General features: G+C 44.9%; 1 protein-coding gene across 1 annotated transcript; it reads left to right on the forward strand.

Annotated features, from left to right (window-relative positions):
- Positions 1-320: 320 nt before the first annotated feature.
- Positions 321-18915, forward strand: LOC124795709 (glucose dehydrogenase [FAD, quinone]-like). The gene is made up of 3 exons (XM_047259790.1): positions 321-393; positions 1173-1513; positions 17293-18915. The coding sequence occupies exons 1-3, from the start codon at positions 321-323 to the stop codon at positions 18913-18915; spliced, it is 2037 nt and encodes a 678-aa protein (XP_047115746.1).
- Positions 18916-20739: the final 1824 nt, after the last annotated feature.

A 20739-nucleotide genomic window follows, 5' to 3' on the forward strand; every position in this document is an offset into this window, starting at 1 on the left:
CATTCTGTGAAGACTGCATATCAATAGCACTTTCCATTTCCGTAATATCTGCGGTGCAAGTTTTTGGTGATTCGTCTTATATATGAGAGGCTTACTACAAAAACTGAAAAAGTCCAAAAACCGACTTTTTGAGTTAATGCTGCCTTGCTCTTCCCCGTCATCGGATATCCCATGGCGAATTTGTTTTGGTAAAAGCAATACAGATCGAAAGAAACATCCATTTGAAAATCTAAAAAAAAGCAGACAAGTCCCTTGTTATTTCCAGAAAAGTTGGACAGGATTCGTAGGTTTCACAGTGTCTTCTTGCTAGGCTGTTTACCATGCACCACACTCAGAGGAAGCGTCCCAGGATTGCAGAAGAAGAAGAAGAAGAAGGACATCGTAAACACGCAGGTGCGTTTTCCTACAAGTTGAGAATTGTAGGGAGGGATATTCTAATTTGTAAAGCGGCATTCCTTTTCTTTCATGGAATAAACATAGTGTACAGAATACAGGAAAGTACTGTAATGTGTGGACAGTCTCCAGAAAAGGTTCACAAAAAACACCAAAAAAGAAACCAGAGCCGATTGTTCAGGCGACTGAATGCATATAAAGCCACGGTAGTCTATGCCGAATAGCCCAAATCGAAAACACCTGCCTGACCATTTGACAATAAGCGATACGCATCTTGAAATTTTAAAAAAAGTGTTCAAATGTGTGTGAAATCTTATGGGACCTAACTGCTAATGTCATCAGACCCTAAGCTTACACACTACTTAACCTAAATTATCCTAAGGACGAACACACACACACCCATGCCCGAGGGAGGACTCGAATCTCCGCCGGGACCAGCCGCACAGTCCATGACTGCAGCGCTTCAGACCGCTCGGATAATCCCGCGCGGCTTGAAATTCTACACATGTACTATGTCAACCTTCGTTAGAAAAGCCACTGGACAGTGTATAAAACTTTTAAGATACATATTGGATATCTAGGGTCTGTTACGTGTATTACGTGTGATTCATTGACCAATAAAATAAAAGCTGAGGAAAGACGTATTGAGAAGAGTAATTAGTAGTGCAAAAGACACTGCGCTTGAAGAGGATTGAATCTTTTGTAAGCGTGAAACGAAACTACGTTCTAAAACAAAACAAGCGCTCAGTAACTGTATTTCTCGATTCTTTAATGGAGAGCCGTAAAGAGCATCGGGACGATGGACGTGAGCTGCTGCCAGTGCGCGTTCGAGGACACGGCGTTCTTGGCGGGGACGTGCGGCGCGGGCTTCGCGCTCTTCATGTCGATGGTGGAGTACGTGCTGCGGACGCGCTGCGACTTGGCCGACCCTTGCGGACGCGCGGGCCGCGACGCGCAGCTGCTGCTGCCGCAGCTGGGAGACCCGCCCGCCGTCGACTTCATCGTCGTCGGCGCCGGCGTCGCGGGGCCCGCGCTCGCCGCCCGCCTCTCGGAGAGGCAGAACTGGACCGTGCTGCTGCTGGAGGCGGGGCCCGAGGAGCCCACCGCCACGCAGATACCGGTCAGTGCGCCAGCTCTCGCGCTTAGACCACTCATCTCCATCTACACCACAGGCCATTAAAATTGCTACACCAAGAAGAAATGCAGACGATAAACGGGTACTCATTGGACAAATATATTATACTAGAACTGACATGTGATTACAGTTTCCCGCAATTTGGGTGCATAGATCCTGAGAAATCAGTACCCAGAACAACCACCTCTGGCCGTAATAACGGCCTTGATACGCCTGGGCATTGAGTCAAACAGACCTTGGCCGGCGTGTACAGGTACAGCTACCCATGCAGCTTCAACACTATACCACAGTTCATCAAGAGTAGTGACTGGCGTATTGTGACGAGCCAGTTGCTCGGACACCATTGAACAGACGTTTTCAGTTGGTGAGAGATCTGGAGAATGTACCGGCCAGGGCAGCAGTCGAACATTTTCTGTATCCAGAAAGGCCCGTACAGGACCTGCAACATGCTGTCACGCATTATCCTGCTGGAATGCAGGGTTTCGCAGGGATCGAATGAAGGGTAGAACCACGGGTCGTAACACATCTGAAATGTAACGTCCACTGTTCAAAGTGCCGTCAATGCGAACAAGAGGTGACTGAGACGTGTAACCTACGGCACCCCATACCATCACGCCGGGTGACACGCCAGTATGGCGATGACGAATATACGCTTCCAATGTGCGTTCACTGCGGTGTCGCCAAACACGGATGCGACCATCAGGATGCTATAAACAGAACCGGGATTCAACCGTAAAAATGACGTTTTGCCATTCGTGCACCCAGGTTCGTCGTTGAGTACACCATCGCAGGCGCTCCTGTCTGTGATGCAGCGTCAAGGGTAACCGCAGCCATGGTCGCCGAGCTGATAGTCCATGCTGCTGTAAACGTCGTCGAACTGTTCGTGCAGATGGTTGTTGTCTTGCAAATGTCCCCATCTGTTGACTCAGGGATCGAAACGTGGCTGCACGATCCGTTACAGCCATGCGGGTAAGATACCTGTCATCTCGATGCTAGTGATACGAGGCCGTTGGGATCCAGCAAGGTGTTCCCTGTTACCCTCCTGAACCCACCGATTCCATGTTATGCTAACAGTCGTTGGATCCCGACCAGCGCGAGCAGCAATGTCGCGATACGATAAACAGCAATCGCGATAGGCTATAATCCGACCTTTATCAAAGTCGGAAACGTGATGGTACGCATTTCTCCTCCTTGCACGAGACATCGCAACAACGTTTCACCAGGCAACGCCGGTCAACTGCTGTTTGTGTATGAGAAATCGGTGGGAAACTTCCCTCACGTCAGCACGTTGTAGGTGTCGCCACCGGCGACAACCTTGTGGGAATGCTCTGAAAAGCTAGTCATTTGCATATCACAGCATCTTTTACCTGTCCGTTAAATTTCGCGTCTGTAGCACGTCATCTTCGTGGTGTAGCAATTTTAATGGCCAGTAGTGTAAAAACATGTGCATATCTACATAGAATTACTACTAACTGACAAAGTGTGCAATGGAATTATATGTCATTCTTTGTAGTTCAAAAGGATTCAGAATTTGTACTAAAACTTCAGAACAACGACGAAATGTACAGAGAGGGCTTTCCTTGTCATAAAAACCGTACTTTCCAATGTGTAGGAGAGGGCCTTGCACCTAGGAAGACGTTTCAATTTTTCGCTTCTAGCTAGCTCTGTAATAAAAGCTTAATAAATTTTCTTACTTCATTTTCAAATGGTAGTATTCATTTTAAGCGTGCTGATGTCTTTCTCTGAAAGTACGGTTTTTTCAAATGTGGAAAACTGTTCCAAGCTCTAACGTCGTTATTTATCTAGGAAAAAATATTCCTTTCAAATTAAAAAGTGTTACAGTTAAGAAAAATATTGTCAACATTGAACTTAATAGTCTTTGTGCAACGTTATTACTCTACTATATTCCAAAAATCGGTAAGTGAAATCAAATTAAAAAGAAGTGCTATCAAAACCCAGTTACAAGTTAAAAAATTCTGAAATACAAGCTATTGGAAACCAACAAATAGTTACAGTTTCAAGATAGGTAAAATTATTAGATCATTTGCATATAACATTTGCAAATTTGAGGTAAGGTCTTATGGGACCAAACTGCTGAGGTCATCGGTCCCTAAGCTTTTGCACTACTTAATCTAACTTAAACCAACTTACGCTAAGGACAACACACACTCCCATGCCCGAGGGAGGACTCGAACCTCCGACGGGGGGAGCCGAGCGTACCGTGACAAGACTCCGCAGACAGAGCGGCGTAGCCATATATTGTGCTTTCTATGGCAGAGGACGTTCTTCCATTTCACGGTACAAGAAGGTCCACAACAAACAAAGTACGCTTTGGCAACCCACACGTCATTTAATTACTTATAACGATATACAGAATTTTCTCACCAATATACTCTGTAACTGAAGAATTAACAGCAGCCTACAAATAGCTTTAATATATTACACTAGAGTTTAATATGTGGAACTCGTAATGTTTACAAACGCTGCACAAAACAAGGTTGACATGCTTCAGGAAGAGGGACAGCAATCTTTTCAGTATGTACAGCGGCAACATTATAGAGAACGGACTGATATAACCTCGTAGCAACATTCACCACAGCCTTGCTAAGTTGTTGCTGCAGACTGATGAAAGCAAAGGGAAACAGTCATTATAATTTCCGTGGAGATGCAGCTCTACTGTATGGCATGGAGAGCTCCATTAAATCAGCTTTCTGACTGAAAGCCATAGGAACAACAACAAAATCAAAATGTTAAAACGAGAACAATGGTAATCAAGTGTCATCAGAGAGGGCTCTTAAAATTGTTGTAGCACTTCATATCCGTAACTGCGGTTACGACGACGTTGTCAGATACATTGTACGGTTTGCCCCCAACGAAGACTTACCAGAAACGTGTAAATTTATACGGAATCTGTTACGCCACATACAACAACTGTCTTTCACCAAGTCTGCTAGGAATCGTCAAAATTTTGTTAGATATTCACAGCAACGGGTTCTGTAGTTATCTGTGACTTTCTCCTATGGAATCATCTTTCTGTAGGGTGTATAGTTTACTTCTGGATTATCAAAAACTGGAATTAAAACGCTCGTCCGCAATACAGCGCGTTATCCATTCTAACAGCCAATATCACCTACGTGATTCAAAAACCTTATGAAGGAAACAGAAGTTGTGGTCAGATGTCAGTTCTGGACATCAGATCGTCTGGTTTTGGGAGCTGTTTGCTGATGAGGCTGTGGAAAACGGGAAGGTGTCGTCGTCGAGTGACTGGGGGAGTGTACGAGACGACTTAGACAAAATTTCTAGTTGCTGTAACCAACGGCCGCTTGCTCTAAATGTGGAAAAATGTAAGTTAATGCGGTTGAGCAGGAGAAACAATCCTGTAAAGTACCAGTACAGCCTTAGTAGAGTGCTGTTTTGCACAGTCACTTCTATTAAATATCTAAGCGTAGCGTTTACAAAACGATATGAAATGGAATGAACACGTCAGGTTGGTGGTAGGGAAGGCGAATGCTCGGCATCCTTACAGTGGGAGCATTTTGAGAAAGTGTAGCTCATGTACGGAGGACAGGGAGTATAGAACATTAGTGCGACCCATTCTTGAGTACTGTTCGATGATGATGACGATGTTTGGTTAGCGGGGCGCTCAACTGCCGGTCATCGGCACCCGTACAAAGTCCCAATTTTTTCACACTCCAATTTTTTACGCAGTCCTGTCTAGCCACTATCACGAATGATGATGTCGATAAAATGACGAGGACAACACAAACACCCAATCCCTGGGCATAGAAAATCCCCAACCTGGCCGGGAATCGAACCCGGGACCCCATGATCCAGGGGCAGCAACGCTAACCACTAGACCACGAGAAGCGAACAGTACTGTTCGAGTGTTTAGTGTTTGGGTTCACCACTTTTTCTTTCTTTATTTATTTTTTGAGTCATCAGTCTTCTGACTGGTTTGATGCGGCCCGCCACAAATTCCTCTCCTGCGCCAACCTCTTCATCTCAGAGTAGCAATTGCAACCTATGTCCTCAGTTATTTGCTGGATGTATTCGAATCTCTGTCTTCCTCGACAGTTTTCGCCTTCTGCAGCTCCCCTAGTATCACGGAAGTCACTCCCTCACGTCTTAACAAATGTCCTACCCTCCTGTCACTTCTCCTTGTCAGTGTTTTCCATATATTCCTTTCCTCTCCTAAATCCTCATTCCTTAACTTATCAGTCCACCTAATTTTCAACATTCGTATGTAGCACCACATCTCAAATGACTCGGTTCTCTTATGTTCCGGTTTTCCCGCAGTTCACGTTTCACTACCATACAATGTTGTGCTCCAAACCTATATTCTCAGAAATTTCCTTGAATTAAGGCCTATGTTTGATACTAGTAGACCTCTCTTGGCCAGGTATGCCCTTTTTGCCAGTGCTAGTCTACTTTTAATGTCCTCCTTGCTCCGTCCGTCGTCGGCTATTTTTCTACCTATGTAGTAGAATTCCTTAACTTCATCTACTTCGTGACCATCATTCCTTATGTTAAGTACCTCGCTGTTCTCGTTACTTTCATCTTCCTTCAGTTTATTCTCAATACGTATTCTGTACTCATTAGACCGTTCATTCCATTCATAAGATCATGTAATTCTCCTTCACTTCGCCGGCCGGGGAGGCCGAGCGGTTCTAGGTGCTACAGTCTGGAACCGCGCAACCACTACGGTCGCAGGTTCGAATCCTGCATGGATGTGTGTGATGTCCTTAGACTAGTTAGGTTTAAGTAGTTCTAAGTTCTAGGGGACTGATGACCTTAGAAGTTAAGTCCCATAGTGCTCAGAGCCATTTGAACCATTTCTCCTTCACTTCACTGAGGATAACAACATCAGCGAATCGTATCATTGATATCCTTCCACCTTGAATTTTAATTCCACTCATGAGCCTTTCTTTTATTCCTTCACTGCTTTTTCGATGTACAGATTGAACATTAGGGGGCGAGAGACTACATCCCCGTCATACACCCTTTACAATACGAGCAAATCGTTCTTGGTCGTCCACTCTTATTATTCCCTCTTGGCTCTTGTACGTATTATACATTGTCCGTGTCTCCCTATAGCTTACCCATATTTTTCTCAGAATTTCGAACATCTACGATTTTACATTGTCGAAAGCTTTTTCCAGGTCGACAAATCCTATGAAAGTGTCTTGATTTTTCTTTAGTCCTGCTTCCATCATCAACCGCAACTTCAAAATTGCTCTCTGTTGCCTTTACCTTTCCTAAAACCAAATTGATAGTCATCTAACACATCCTCAATTTACTTTTCAATTCTTCTTTTTATTATTCTTGTCAGCAACTTGGGTGCATGACCTTTTAAGCTGATTGTGGGGTAATTCCCGCACTTGTCAGTTTTGCAGTCTTCAGAATAGCACGGATGATATTTTTCCGAAAGTCCGATGGTATGTTGCCAGACTCATACATTCTACTCACCAACGTGAATAGTCTTTTGTTCCCACTTCCCCTAATGATTTTAGAAATTCTGATGGAATGTTGTCTATTCCTTCTGCCTTATTTGATCTTAAGCCCTCCAAAGCTCTCTTAAATTCTGTTTCTAATACTGGATACCCTGTCTCTTCTAAATCGACTCCTGTTGCTTCTTCTATCATAACAGACAAATCTTCCCCTTCACAGAGGCCTTCAATGTACTCTCTCCACCTATACGCTCTCTCCTCTGCATTTAATAGTGGAATTCCAGTTGCATTCTTAATGTTACCACCTTTGCTTTTAATTTCACCGAAGGTTATTTTGGCTTTCCTATGTGCTGAGTCAGTCCTTCCGACAATCATTTCTTTTTCCATTTCTTTACATTTTTCATGCAGCCATTTCGTCTTAGCTTCCCTGACTTTCTATTTATTTCATTCCTCAGCGATTTGTATTTCTGTATTCCTGAATTTCCCTCAACATTTTTGTACTTTTTTCTTTCATCGATCTACTGAAGTATTTCTTCTGTTACCCATTGTTTCTTCGTAGTTAGCTTCTTTGTATCTGTGTTCTTATTTCCAATTTCTGTGGTTACCCTTTTCAGATATGTCCATCCCTCTTCAATTGTACTGCCTAATGAGATATTCCTTATTGCTGTATCTATAGCCTTAGAAAACTACAAGCGTATCTCGTCTTTCCTTAATACTTCGGTATTCCACTTACTTGCGTATTTATTCTTCGTGGTTAATCTCTTAAACTTCAGCCTTCCTTTCATCACCACTATATTGTTATCTGAGTCCATGTCTGCCCCTTGGTACGTGTTACAATCCAGTACCTGATTTCAGAATCTCTGTCTGACCGTGATGTAATCTAAGTGAAATCTTTCCGTATCATCCGGCCTTCTCCTCTTGTGATTCTTGAACAGCTAAAATTTGTTACAGAACTCAATTAGTCTTTCTCCTCTCTCATTCCTTGTCCCGAGCCCATATTCTCCTGCAACCTTTTCTTCTACTTCTTCCCTTCCAGATGCATTCCTGTCCCCCACGACTATTGGAGTTTCATTTCCTCTTACATAGTGTATTATCTTTTAAATGTCCTCATATACTTCCTCTATCTCTTCATCTTGAGCTTGCGACGTCGGCATGTCTACTTGAACTATCGTTGTCGGTGCTGGTTGGCTGTCGATTCGGATAAGAACAACCCTATCACTAAACTGTTGACAGTAACACACTCTCTGTCCTAACTTCCTATTCGTAAGGAGTCCTATTCCCGTTATATCATTTTCTGCTGCGGTTGATATTACTCTATACTCATCTGACCAGAAATCCTTGTCTTCTTCCCATTTCACTTCACTGATCCCGACTATATCTAGATTGAGCCTTTGCATTTCCCTTTCCAGATTTTCTAGCTTCCCTACCACGTTCAAGCTTCTGACGTTCCACGCCACACTAGGTCGGACTAAAGGGAGACATTGAAGCAACTCAGCGGCGTGCTGCCAGATTTGTTACCAGTAGGTTCCGTCAACACGCAAGTATTACGGAGATACTTCGTGAACTCAAATGGAAATCCATGGAGGGAAGATGAAGCTCTTAGCGCGAGACAGTATTGAGGAAATTTAGAGAACCGGCATTTGAGGCTGACTGTAGGATGATTCTACTTCCACCAACGGAAATTTGCGGAAGGATCACGAAGATAAGACGTGAAGAATTAGGTCTCGCAAGGGGGCTTTTAGATACTCGATTTTCCCTCGCTCTATTAGCGAGTGGAACAAGAAACGAAATTACTAATAGTGGTACGCGGTACCCTCCACCATGAAACTTGCGGTGGCTTACGTAGTATGTATGTAAATGCATAAATTGAATGAAAGCAGAAGTTTCACATTAATAATCTAAAAAAATGTAGTTGTATTTTTACTCTTCTTCATCCACATTTAAGACCATTCGCTAAATCAACCGAAAACTTATTTAACTCGGTGCCCATTTACCCAGCGATGATCTACATCTACCCCTGCATCAATAATGTGCGAACTAATGTGAGGTGGACGGCTGGGAGTACATCCCACTGTACCGTTTATTATAGCTCCTTACCGTTCCATTCAAGTATGGAGCGGAGCGTGGGAAGAATTATTGTTTAAATGCCTCTGTGTGTGCTGTAATTAATGTACTCTGATCCTTAAGATCCTATGGGAGCGATATGTAGTGTATTCCTAAAGTCATCATCTAAAGCCGGTTCTTGAAACTTTATTAGTATATTTTCCCGGGATAGTGTACGTCAGGCTTCAAGAGTCCGTCAGTTCAGTTCTTTCAACATATCAGCGACACCCTCCCACAGGTCAAACAAACCTGTGTCCATTCGTGCTGCCCTTCTCTGTGTACGTTCAAAATCACCTGCTAATCCTATCTGGTATGGGTCCCACACACTTGCCCAGTATTCCAGGATGGGTAGGACGAGTAATTTATAAGCAATGTCCTTTGTAGATTGATTGCATTTCCCCAGTTTTCTACCAAGAAACCGCGACTGAGCCTATGTGATCGTTCCACTTCATGTTCCTACTAAGTGCTACGTCGAAGTGTTAGTATTAGTTTACAGATTCCAGCTGTGGCTCACTAATATTATTTTATTTGGTACTTTGGTTTTCGATGGAGTGCACAATTTTAATATTTGAACATTTAAAGCAAGCTGCCAGTCATACACCATTTTGAAATCTTATCAAGGTCTGACTGACCATTTCTACAGTTCCGTTCAGACTGTATTTCATGTAGACAAGTTCATCCGCGAAAAGTTTGTCGTTTGTATTAATAACGTCCGCAAGATCGTTAATTTACAACGTGAATAGCAAGGAACCCTACACCGTTCCCTGGAGTACACTCGAAGTTACTTCGACATCTGTTGATGACTTTGCTGTTGGGTACAGCGTCGTCGCTCAACAATCTAAGATTATTGCTCACACCGCCTGTTAAGTCTTTTGTGCACTAGTGTCGCAATTTTAAGAATAATCAGCACTACAAGCTGATATCTTAAACAAGTTGTCGGTAGAACTTCAAAGCGAGGAAAAGCGTAATTACAAAACATTTGGTATACAAATATCCTAAAGATGCAATTGAAAGAAGACTTTCAGGCAAATTTCGTTGTCCTTGAGTCTTAAAATGTGACTTTTTTGCAGTTAGGAACAGAGACACGGTTTACTTTTAAGCTTGCGACTGTTTCACAAAAGTTTTGAGGAACCAAAGCCAACACGCAGTTCTATCAGCGATTACCTGTTTATCAAGAAGAAGGCTAACGTTCGGTGTGCCACAAGCATTTTTTTACATGGCCGCTAATGAGTTCTATGTACCGTGCGGTTATAATTAAACTTTCCCTATTTAAAACGTTATAACACGGAAACTAATTACCGAACGAGTACCAAACTTGGTAGCATTTATGTCCATAGCATGGGGTGCATGATTTCCATGTGCCACAGCGTCGCAGTCCAGTTTCAACTATGGCCATCAAGTGCCGTGATCAGTCATCGTGGAGGCCGAGAGATTCTAGGCGCTACAGTCTGGAACAGCACGACCGCTACGGTCCCAGGTTCGAATCCTGCCTCGGGCATGGTTGTGTGTGATGTCCTTATGTCAGTTAGGTTTAAGTAGTTCTAAGTTCTAGGGGACTGATGACCTCAGATGTTAAGTCCCATAGTGCTCAGAGCCATTTGAACCATCAGTCATCGTGATTCATAGTCTCACCTACCTGACCAGTCGCAGAGCACTTGTTGACGTGTCAGCATGAGCTTGGACAAAAGGAGCAGGGCGTTACTGATGAAGCTCTATTATCAAAACAACAGTAATACTGCAACTGCACTTGTAGAATATCGCGGGCTGAAAGGATTACGGAAGGGTCCTCTTTCTCCACCTGCTGTGTGGAGCATGATGAAGAAGTTCGAATCACCTGGAGAACTGGGCGTCCCTCCTGGAAGAGGCCGACGACCGGTTGCACCACAGGTGGTTGATGAAATCGCTGTTGCTATGGCAGACAACGCTGAGCGCAATTCTCGATCGTCAGGCAGTGCGCGTGCTGTGTCACGACAGTTGAACATCCCGTGGTCCACTATAACGCCGGCGCTTCGAACCATTCTCAAATGGTATCCGTACACGATCCATATCGCACAGTACCTTGCACCACAGGACGCACAACGATGTGTTCACTTCGTTCTCCGCTTTCTCGAAAGGATTTAAATTGACGAGGGCTGGCCCTGCACCATCATACGGACAGACGAAGCTCATTTTTCTCTTACGGGTAAGGCGAACACACAGAATTGCCTAGTGTGGGGATCCTCACCTCCAGTCACTGTGATGAAGTTCCTGTGTATGGTGAACGTGTTACCGTTTGGTGTGGATTCACCGGCTACGTTCATCATCGGCCCATTCTTTTTTGAACAGGCTAGCGCCCAAGGACAAAGACGTGCAGTGTGATAGGCCAGCGTTATTGCGATATACTTCGCCAGCATGTCATATCCGCCCCGCAGGAGACAGACGCATTGAACTCAACAGTTTTCATGCAAGATGGGACCTCACCGCACACCGCTCGTGAAGTTCACCTGCTTCTCCGAAAGACGTTTCGAAACGATCGAATTAGCAAGTGAGGTAGCCAGTATACACACGGACATCCTTCGAAAGCAATCCTGCGCTTTCAGACTCTTCTGGACACTGACGGGTACCATATTGAACCCCTTTTGTAGTAGTAATGGTACTGGTATGTAATGGTATGATGTACCGTAGCAGCACATTAAAAGTCTTTCAATTGAATTGATTTTGCATTACTTCTCTTCCCCGTTTCCTTGACGTTAATGCTACCAAGTTTGATACTCGTACGGTAATTAGTTAACGCGTTATAACGTGTTAAATATGGAAAGTTTATCATCTTAACTGAATCTTCCGTGGGCTCTTGGTAGAACAACATAATGATAAATCACTCTCCATGTTTTATACCTCCCAGAGTAGCACTGTCAAGAGCTAATTTTTATTTTATTTTGTTAGTTTTGTTTGGAAACAAAAACTTTTAGGTAGGCATGTTGTTCCTATTTTGTGTTAAAGTTCTTTCCTGACTACTCCCTTACTATTTTTTTTACTTACTGTTCAGTTTTTTACTTTTTGCACTGCATTACCACCACACTGTCAAAGATGTTACTTACTGTGTGTTTCTGCTTCAATGTAGGCGTGAAACTTCTCTTCTAATGTTGTTTACAAACATTGTAACTTTTTTTTGGTGACAATACTCAGTAAATGTCTGAATATGGCCTTGTAAGCCGAAAACCGGTTAACACAATAAAAGTAATACTGTACAACAAAAGCAAGCTAGTGTTTTTCATTTATTAGGGAAAGTTTAATTACAAGCACCCGGTATAATGCTAGTCGATACACGAGGACATCCCTAATAATGTATAAACATCAGGGAACAAGGTTTTCGACAAATGATGGTATTTTGCTATGTGGTTAATTCACATAAGTTTACTGAAGCAACTAAAATGTCTTTAAACGGAACAATTAGAAAAAGACAATACCTACTGCCTCAGTGCAACTTTACTTCTATTGTCACATAAACATTGTATATTATTGCAGAAACTGGTCTGCGCTGCCTACCATGGCCTTCACATTTTGCATATTTCTCGTTTTCTGCGAAAATTTTCTCTGAAAACCGGCCAGTTACCAGAATTAACCACACAGTAAATTATTTGCCCCATCCATGCGTTTCTACTCGAAGGAAACCATGCTTCGATATCTTTACTCGTTTATGAAACATTAATGGTAGCATATTTGTGTTCCCGCTGCACAATACAGTAGTGTACAAAAGTTAACCATGATATGGAAAATAGAGACATTTATTCACAACTTGACATTGTGCATATGCATAGGGAAGAATACGGTATCTTCGCATTAGCACGTGATCCAAAGATAAAGAATGCAGCACATCAGAAAGGTAATGCAGTGGCGCTTCGGCTGAGTAAAGAGTAGTTTCTTGATAAATACTGCAATTTAATGCCACAGATATGCTACTGGATCCCGATTTTCAAGCAACAACGTCACATCTTCAAGCACTTCAGTCTCAGCGCCGAGTGCACCGTTTTGACACCGAAGACACAATTTATTTTTAAAGTAATACAAGAAGAAAATCTTTTGCACAACAGCGAAACAATTTTTGCATTGGTTACCTCTAATTGCCAGACATACGTGACCGCCACGTGGACGGCTGGTTATGAGGCGATTAAGAATCTGTACTGGCAGCCAAAGCATCCTTAAGAAAACCATCACAGAGGCCTGAAAAACGGCTGGCGGCTGGTGCGTGCAGTTCTTCTTCCCAATGTGTTCCAGATGTTCTCTGCAAGATTTAGAGTCGGAGAAATGGCTCTAAGCACTATGGGACTTAACATCTGAGGTCATCAGTCCCCTAGACTTAGAACTACTTAAACCTAATTAATCTAATGACATCACACACGTCCAGGCCCGAGGCAGAATTCGAACCTGCGACCGTAGCAGCCGTTCCGGACTGAAGCGCCTAGAACCGCTCGGTCGACGGGGCCGGCAGAGTCGGAGACCTCCGAGAACAATGTTCTTCTTCTGTGCAACATTCAACTACCAGAACAGTTGGATGCAGACGGACATTAACTTTCATAAAGCGGAAGTGTGGACCAACTGCAAGTTTGAAAAGCCACGCATTTGGTTGCAGCTGCTCGCCTCTACATCTCTTGTAAGGTGGATCTCTACATCCTTGCACCATGAAGCGTACCTACATCAGATCTCTTCCACACAGCAGTTGATCTCTTTCCACTGTCTTCCTGTAATTGTACCCGCTACTCAGGTGGTGCAGTGTTTAACACACTGAATCCGCATTCGGAAGGACTGGGCGTCAAACACCGTCCGGACATCTAATTTTGTCTTTGATGCTTTTCCTAAATTGTTTCCAATAAATACTCGGAAGGTTCCTCTAAAGAGAGTAAGGCCGGACTCATTCGTCATCTTTCTCGAATCCCATACTAATCTTGAATCCTACTCTTCCTTCTTTGTCACATCACCACTTTCCCTCCATACAAACTTGTGACTACATTCATTCCGAAAACTCTAGCTAGATTCATTTGTGGAAAGAAAATTCCTCCAGTTATTCCCGGTAGTATTTTGATGTTTTTGGTTTCATAATATGCAGGTCCACCTTTGTAAGCTGGAAATGTATTACCGGTTGAGAAGCATACGAGCTTGCTTCTCTGAGCCACATTCACAGTTTATCGCACACTGCAATATCTGAGCCAGCTCTTTTTTCTGTAGGCCAGTCCTGCAGATACCACTGGAATTCGCCACTGCTGAGGCCCAAAATCGGTCCCATTGTGGAGTGGTTACTCCTGGTGAACCTTGGGTTTATGTAGAGCGAACTTTCCCTCCATCTCGAAGCAGTCTACAAATACATGACATGAAATTTAGTGATTCATTCATCACAGCTGAGACTGACTTGCTTCAAGGTGTCTGCGATTTGTACCTTGTAAAAGAGGGAACCAATGGCATGCGTGTCGCATTACTTTGCAACATTCATGAAGAAGTTATCCTGTAGAGCTGATATATTACGCTTCAAATGCACTTTTACCTTTGAATCGCGTCACAATTCTAAGGCAGAGTAGTCCTTCCTTATGAACACGCACCTCATCTTTGTGGAGAAAAGTTGACAGTCATTTTGATCGTCTTTTCTCTCTCTCTCTGCTTTTCCTCCATTGTATATCATGCACAACTTTTGGACATTCGTCTAATTTGCAAGGTGAACAAAAAATATGACGCCGTTTATGTTTCATGAACTTTCTTCAAGTGGAAATAAACGGAGAGGCGAATATATTATTAAAACTCGTAACTTGCAAGTTTCCTGTAGAAATTTTCACAAAAAAGAGGAGAAATGTGCAAAATCCGAAGTCAAACGGCACAGTGCATATTCTGCCGTATTGACCAATGTTTATATGGCAATGGAAGCCAATAAAGCTGCACTTGCATACAATGGTTAGGCAGGGGGTCTTCATTTTGTTTTCGTATAAAGTTCCGCAACAGACTTTAGCAAGTATCATATCATTATACACTCCTGGAAATGGAAAACAGAACACATTGACACCGGTGTGTCAGACCCACCATACTTGCTCCGGACACTGCGAGAGGGCTGTACAAGCAATGATCACACGCACGGCACAGCGGACACACCAGGAACCGCGGTGTTGGCCGTCGAATGGCGCTAGCTGCGCAGCATTTGTGCACCGCCGCCGTCAGTGTCAGCCAGTTTGCCGTGACATACGGAGCTCCATCGCAGTCTTTAACACTGGTAGCATGCCGCGACAGCGTGGACGTGAACCGTATGTGCAGTTGACGGACTTTGAGCGAGGGCATATAGTGGGCATGCGGGAGGCCGGGTGGACGTACCGCCGAATTGCCCAACACGTGGGGCCTGAGGTCTCCACAGTACATCCATGTTGTCGCCAGTGGTCGGCGGAAGGTGTACGTGCCCGTCGACCTGGGACCGGACCGCAGCGACGCACGGATGCACGCCAAGACCGTAGGATCCTACGCAGTGCCGTAGGGGACCGCACCGCCACTTCCCAGCAAATTAGGGACACTGTTGCTCCTGGGGTATCGGCGACGACCATTCGCAACCGTCTCCATGAAGCTGGGCTACGGTCCCGCACACCGTTAGGCCGTCTTCCGCTCACGCCCCAACATCGTGCAGCCCGCCTCCAGTGGTGTTGCGACAGGCGTGAATGGAGGGACGAATGGAGACGTGTCGTCTTCAGCGATGAGAGGCGCTTCTGCCTTGGTGCCAATGATGGTCGTATGCGTGTTTGGCGCCGTGCAGGTGAGCGCCACAATCAGGACTGCATACGACCGAGGCACACAGGGCCAACACCCGGCATCATGGTGTGGGGAGCGATCTCCTACACTGGGCGTACACCACTGGTGATCGTCGAGGGGACACTGAATAGTGCACGGTACATCCAAACCGTCATCGAACCCATCGTTCTACCATTCCTAGACCGGCAAGGGAACTTGCTGTTCCAACAGGACAATGCACGTCCGCGTGTATCCCGTGCCACCCAACGTGCTCTAGAAGGTGTAAGTCAACTACCCTGGCCAGCAAGATCTCCGGATCTGTCCCCCATTGAGCATGTTTGGGACTGGATGAAGCGTCGTCTCACGCGTTCTGCACGTCCAGCACGAACGCTGGTCCAACTGAGGCGCCAGGTGGAAATGGCATGGCAAGCCGTTCCACAGGACTACATCCAGCATCTCTACGATCGTCTCCATGGGAGAATAGCAGCCTGCATTGCTGCGAAAGGTGGATATACACTGTACTAGTGCCGACATTGTGCATGCTCTGTTGCCTGTGTCTATGTGCCTGTGGGTCTGTCAGTGTGATCATGTGATGTATCTGACCCCAGGAATGTGTCAATAAAGTTTCCCCTTCCTGGGACAGTGAATTCACGGTGTTCTTATTTCAATTTCCAGGAGTGTACTCTCGATTTTCAAAGTTCACAAATGATTTTAAAAGAAGCGCATTGTTTTGTTTACAGTTGCTTCAAGGTATCGGTAGACAGAAAATTATGTCAACTTCATAATGAAATGCTAACACTTCTGGAAAACCTTGTTTCTTGATCTTGTTTATGAAACGTTAAGGGTGCCCCCTTTAAATTAATAACCTGATGTACTGAATACATGAGCGGCTCTAATACTCATGCTTATCTCTTTAACTGAAGTTAACTTTCTTCTTGATAAGCACCAGTACATCAGAAGTACGGCCTGTCCTATATCGGTCAAGAATCCTGCGAACCAGTACAGTATTTAAAATTGCTCATTTACGATCGTGTCTTTGTTATCAGTTGACATTTAGTACAAGTTCGAAAATCTTTTAAGACTCGAGGGAACCGAAATCTACCTGGCCACTTTCTGTCGAATCTTCAGAGTGTAGTATGAAGAGAGAGAAAAAAAAATGGCTCTGAGCACTATGCGACTTAACTTCTCAGGTCATCAGTCGCCTAGAACTTAGAACTAATTAAACCTAACTAACCTAAGGACATCACACACACCCATGCCCGAGGCAGGATTCGAACCTGCGACCGTAGTGGTCACGCGGTTCCAGACTGAAGCGCCTAGAACCGCATGGCCACACTGGCCGGCAAGAGAGAGAGTGTGTGTCGTTTTCTACGTGTTCAGCTTAATAAGTCCATACAGATTTTTAAAATAGCTATTTTTTACGGAGTTTTGCGTTAGAGCGGAGCGTAATAAACAAACTGCATCACCTTTTATTTTCTGCAGGCATTCGCAGTCGCAGCGGAGAACACGGTGCTTGACTGGAACTACACGACCGACGTGCAGGAGCAGGCGTGCCTCAGTACAGGAGGCGTCTGCAGCTGGCCGCGAGGCAAGATGGTCTCTGGAACTGGCAGCATGCAAGGCATGATGTACACCAGGGCACACCGCAGCATCTACGACGGGTGGGAAGCAGCTGGCAACGAAGGCTGGGGCTACGATGACGTGCTGCCGTACTTTATTAAAGCGGAGAACAACCTGGAGGCCGACCAACTGGAGGAAGGGTACCACGGCACAGAAGGACCACTCGTGGTGCAGCACTTCGCCAGCCACCCGCTGCTCTCTGAGACCATGGTGGAGGCGGGAATAGAGCTCGGCTACCGCACGGGAGACCTCTGTGGCAGCAACCAGACGGGTGTCGCCATAGCACAGATGATGGTGAAAGACAGTCTCCGAGGTAGTACACCCAGGCTGTATCTCAGGCCCGCTGCTGCCAGTAATCCCAAACTTTACACTGGTATAAACGCGCATGTGACCAGAGTTCTTATCGACCCTGAAACTTTGACAGCGACTGGCGTAGAATTTCTGGATAGTGAGAACAACCTGCATACAGTAATGGCCAATAAGGAAGTCATCCTAAGCGCAGGAGCCATCGGATCTCCACAGATACTAATGCTTTCTGGTGTCGGGCCACAGGCGGATCTCGAGGACTTGGGCATCACAGTACTGAAGAACTTGTCTGTCGGCCAGAATCTGCACAATCACGTATCTGGTTTCGTGGCCTTTTTCATAAATGATACATCCTACCAGACACTGACCACAGAGGTGCTGCAAGATTTCATCAGCAACCGCACTGGTCCGATGACAGGTACAGGTCTGACACAGACGACAGGCTTCATGCTTTCAAAGTACGCCACCGACGGCGTGCCCGACCTGCAGATCTTCTTTGACGGCTTTAATGCAGCTTGCTCCCGATCGGGTCTGCCAGAAGAATGCTCCAGCGGTGACGTGGGCGTCGACTGCGGTCGCCGTTACATCGATGCGCGACCTACTAACATCATGCCACGCAGTAAAGGTTATATGAAACTACGCAGCACCGACCCTCTCGACTACCCGATTTTCCGACCCAACTACCTCTCTGAGCAGATCGATGTAGACATACTGGTCGAGGGCATCAAACTGGTGATCAACATGACACGGACGGAGGCGATGCAACGCTGGGGCTTCGAGCTGGACACGACGGTGACGGCCGGCTGCGAGGACTACGAGTTCGCGTCAGACGAGTACTGGGCGTGCGTGGTGCGCTACAGCACCGGCGCCGAGAACCACCAGGGAGGCACCTGCAAGATGGGGCCCGCCACCGACGACTCCGCCGTCGTAGACCCGCGCTTCCGGGTGCACGGCGTGGCTGGGCTGCGCGTCGTCGACGCTTCCGTCTTCCCGTACATACCCAACTCCAACCCCATCTCGTCCATCGTCATGTTGGCCGAGAGGGCGGCCGATTTCATCAAGGAAGACTGGCCCGAAGAAACGGAAGTCGTCGACAATTCGTCGGCGCTTGGTGTCATTAACAATGGTCAATTTAAAGGTAAGGGTCATACACCGCCCGTCATCAATCCCAGAAAGTGAGATATATCCTTCGATTGACTCTCCAAGATTTCCTTCCCCACAAAAAAACTTGTTTAACTGCTTACGCTGACCCTTATGGCCGTCTATATGCAGCGAAACCTGAACGACTAGCAGTCCAGACAAGAAGCTTTTAAAATGTGATGCTGCAGAATAACACTGAAAATCAGACAGGTTGATCGAAAGTGGAAGCAGTGAACCGAAATGGTTAGAAAAGAAATTTATGGCACAGCTTGTCTTAAAGAACATATTGTTCATAACACATATCCTGAGACATTAAGGAATCGTCGGTTTCGTAGTGGAGGGAAGAGAGCAGCATCAAATCAGTCTCCGAACTAAATACTAAAACATCAACAAGATACGCGAAACAGCCGGTCTGACATCTCTGGCGTATTTGACGAAGTGATACAGGGATGTCTTTTAAAAGAGAGGAACGAGCAACTGTTTTCCTCTTCGGTTCGCGAATGGAACGCGGAAACACTACGCTTCCATTTTTTGACTAATCTTTCTTTTGTTCCCCTTAACGCCCACCTGCGAATATACGATGGAGACTTCAGAATAGGTTTGCAGTCTTAACTTTGAAGTTACCAACAATAACTTTTTCTGCCAAAGATAGATATCACCTATGAAACTAGTGCTTTGGGTATCCTACCCGTGCGCCGCTGGAATGAGGCAATGACCGTGTTAGTATTCCTTACATATATATATTTCATAAGAAACGTGTTGGCAAAATTAGATAAAATATGTGAGTATAAAGGCAAACGTTCTTTAGGGATAATATGAATGTACTAAAAACGCGAGTAAATGGTACTAGCACAGCAGATATCTGACCTGATGCCTTTTGCAACGCTTATGGATGGCACTTTTTGAAGTAGTAGCTGAAATAGTAGAGCAGTCACCTCCATTTCCGAGAAATGGAAGGAAGCCGTAACTTTCACACTACTGCTCCTGTGATCGACAAGCTGCATAGGACACGAGGTTGAGGTTAGCCGATACTGCAATCTTGTTTACGTCGGTGAGACGAAGCGACCTGTTATCATATGTCTAAAGGGTTTCGGGTATGCATATGGATCAGGCAGTATAATAAGTAACAATGCAGAACATCGAAGTGGCTGGCGGAATTTGGGAGTCTGTTCCAATTGGTGTGGCATCAAACACTGCAGAGAAAGCTTCCGATAGCATTTATCAGTTGAAACACAGTGTGTGATTGTCATAAGTCGTTATTGTTTTTCGGTCTTCAACCTGAAGAATCGGTTGATACAGCTCTCCACGTTACTCTATCCAGTGCAAGCCTCTTCATCTCCGTATAACTACTGCAGCCTATATCCAACCGAAATGGCTTAACGTAATGAACCCTTAATTTCCCTCAACAGTTTTTACCCCCAAAATTCTATTCATTACCAAATCGGCGACTACTTGATGGCTCAGGATGTGTCCTGTCAGTCGGTCCCTTCTTTTAGTCTAGTTGTGCCATAAGTTTCTTTTTTCCCCTCTTTGATTCAGTACCTCCTCGTTAGTTACCTAATCTACCCATCAACTCTTCAACATTCTCCAGTAGCCCCTGAAGCGTTCCACTCTTGAATTTACTACAGAACTGCCTGCGATATTTTAAACGATAATTTTTCCAGTATGTCACGGAAATTATACAATATGATTATTAAAATATTGCTTACAATGTAACACCGTGACTAGCGAAAGAAACGTCCAAGTACTTCAAAACTGGTCCAAATTCTAGTTAAATAGAATCCATGATTGCTGTTAAAAATGATACTTACGCATTCACGTAATATTTCAGGTTGTCAACTGTTGATTTTGTTTAGGCACGAC

Source organism: Schistocerca piceifrons, chromosome 4, assembly GCF_021461385.2.
Source record: "Schistocerca piceifrons isolate TAMUIC-IGC-003096 chromosome 4, iqSchPice1.1, whole genome shotgun sequence".
Lineage (NCBI taxonomy): Eukaryota > Metazoa > Arthropoda > Insecta > Orthoptera > Acrididae > Schistocerca > Schistocerca piceifrons.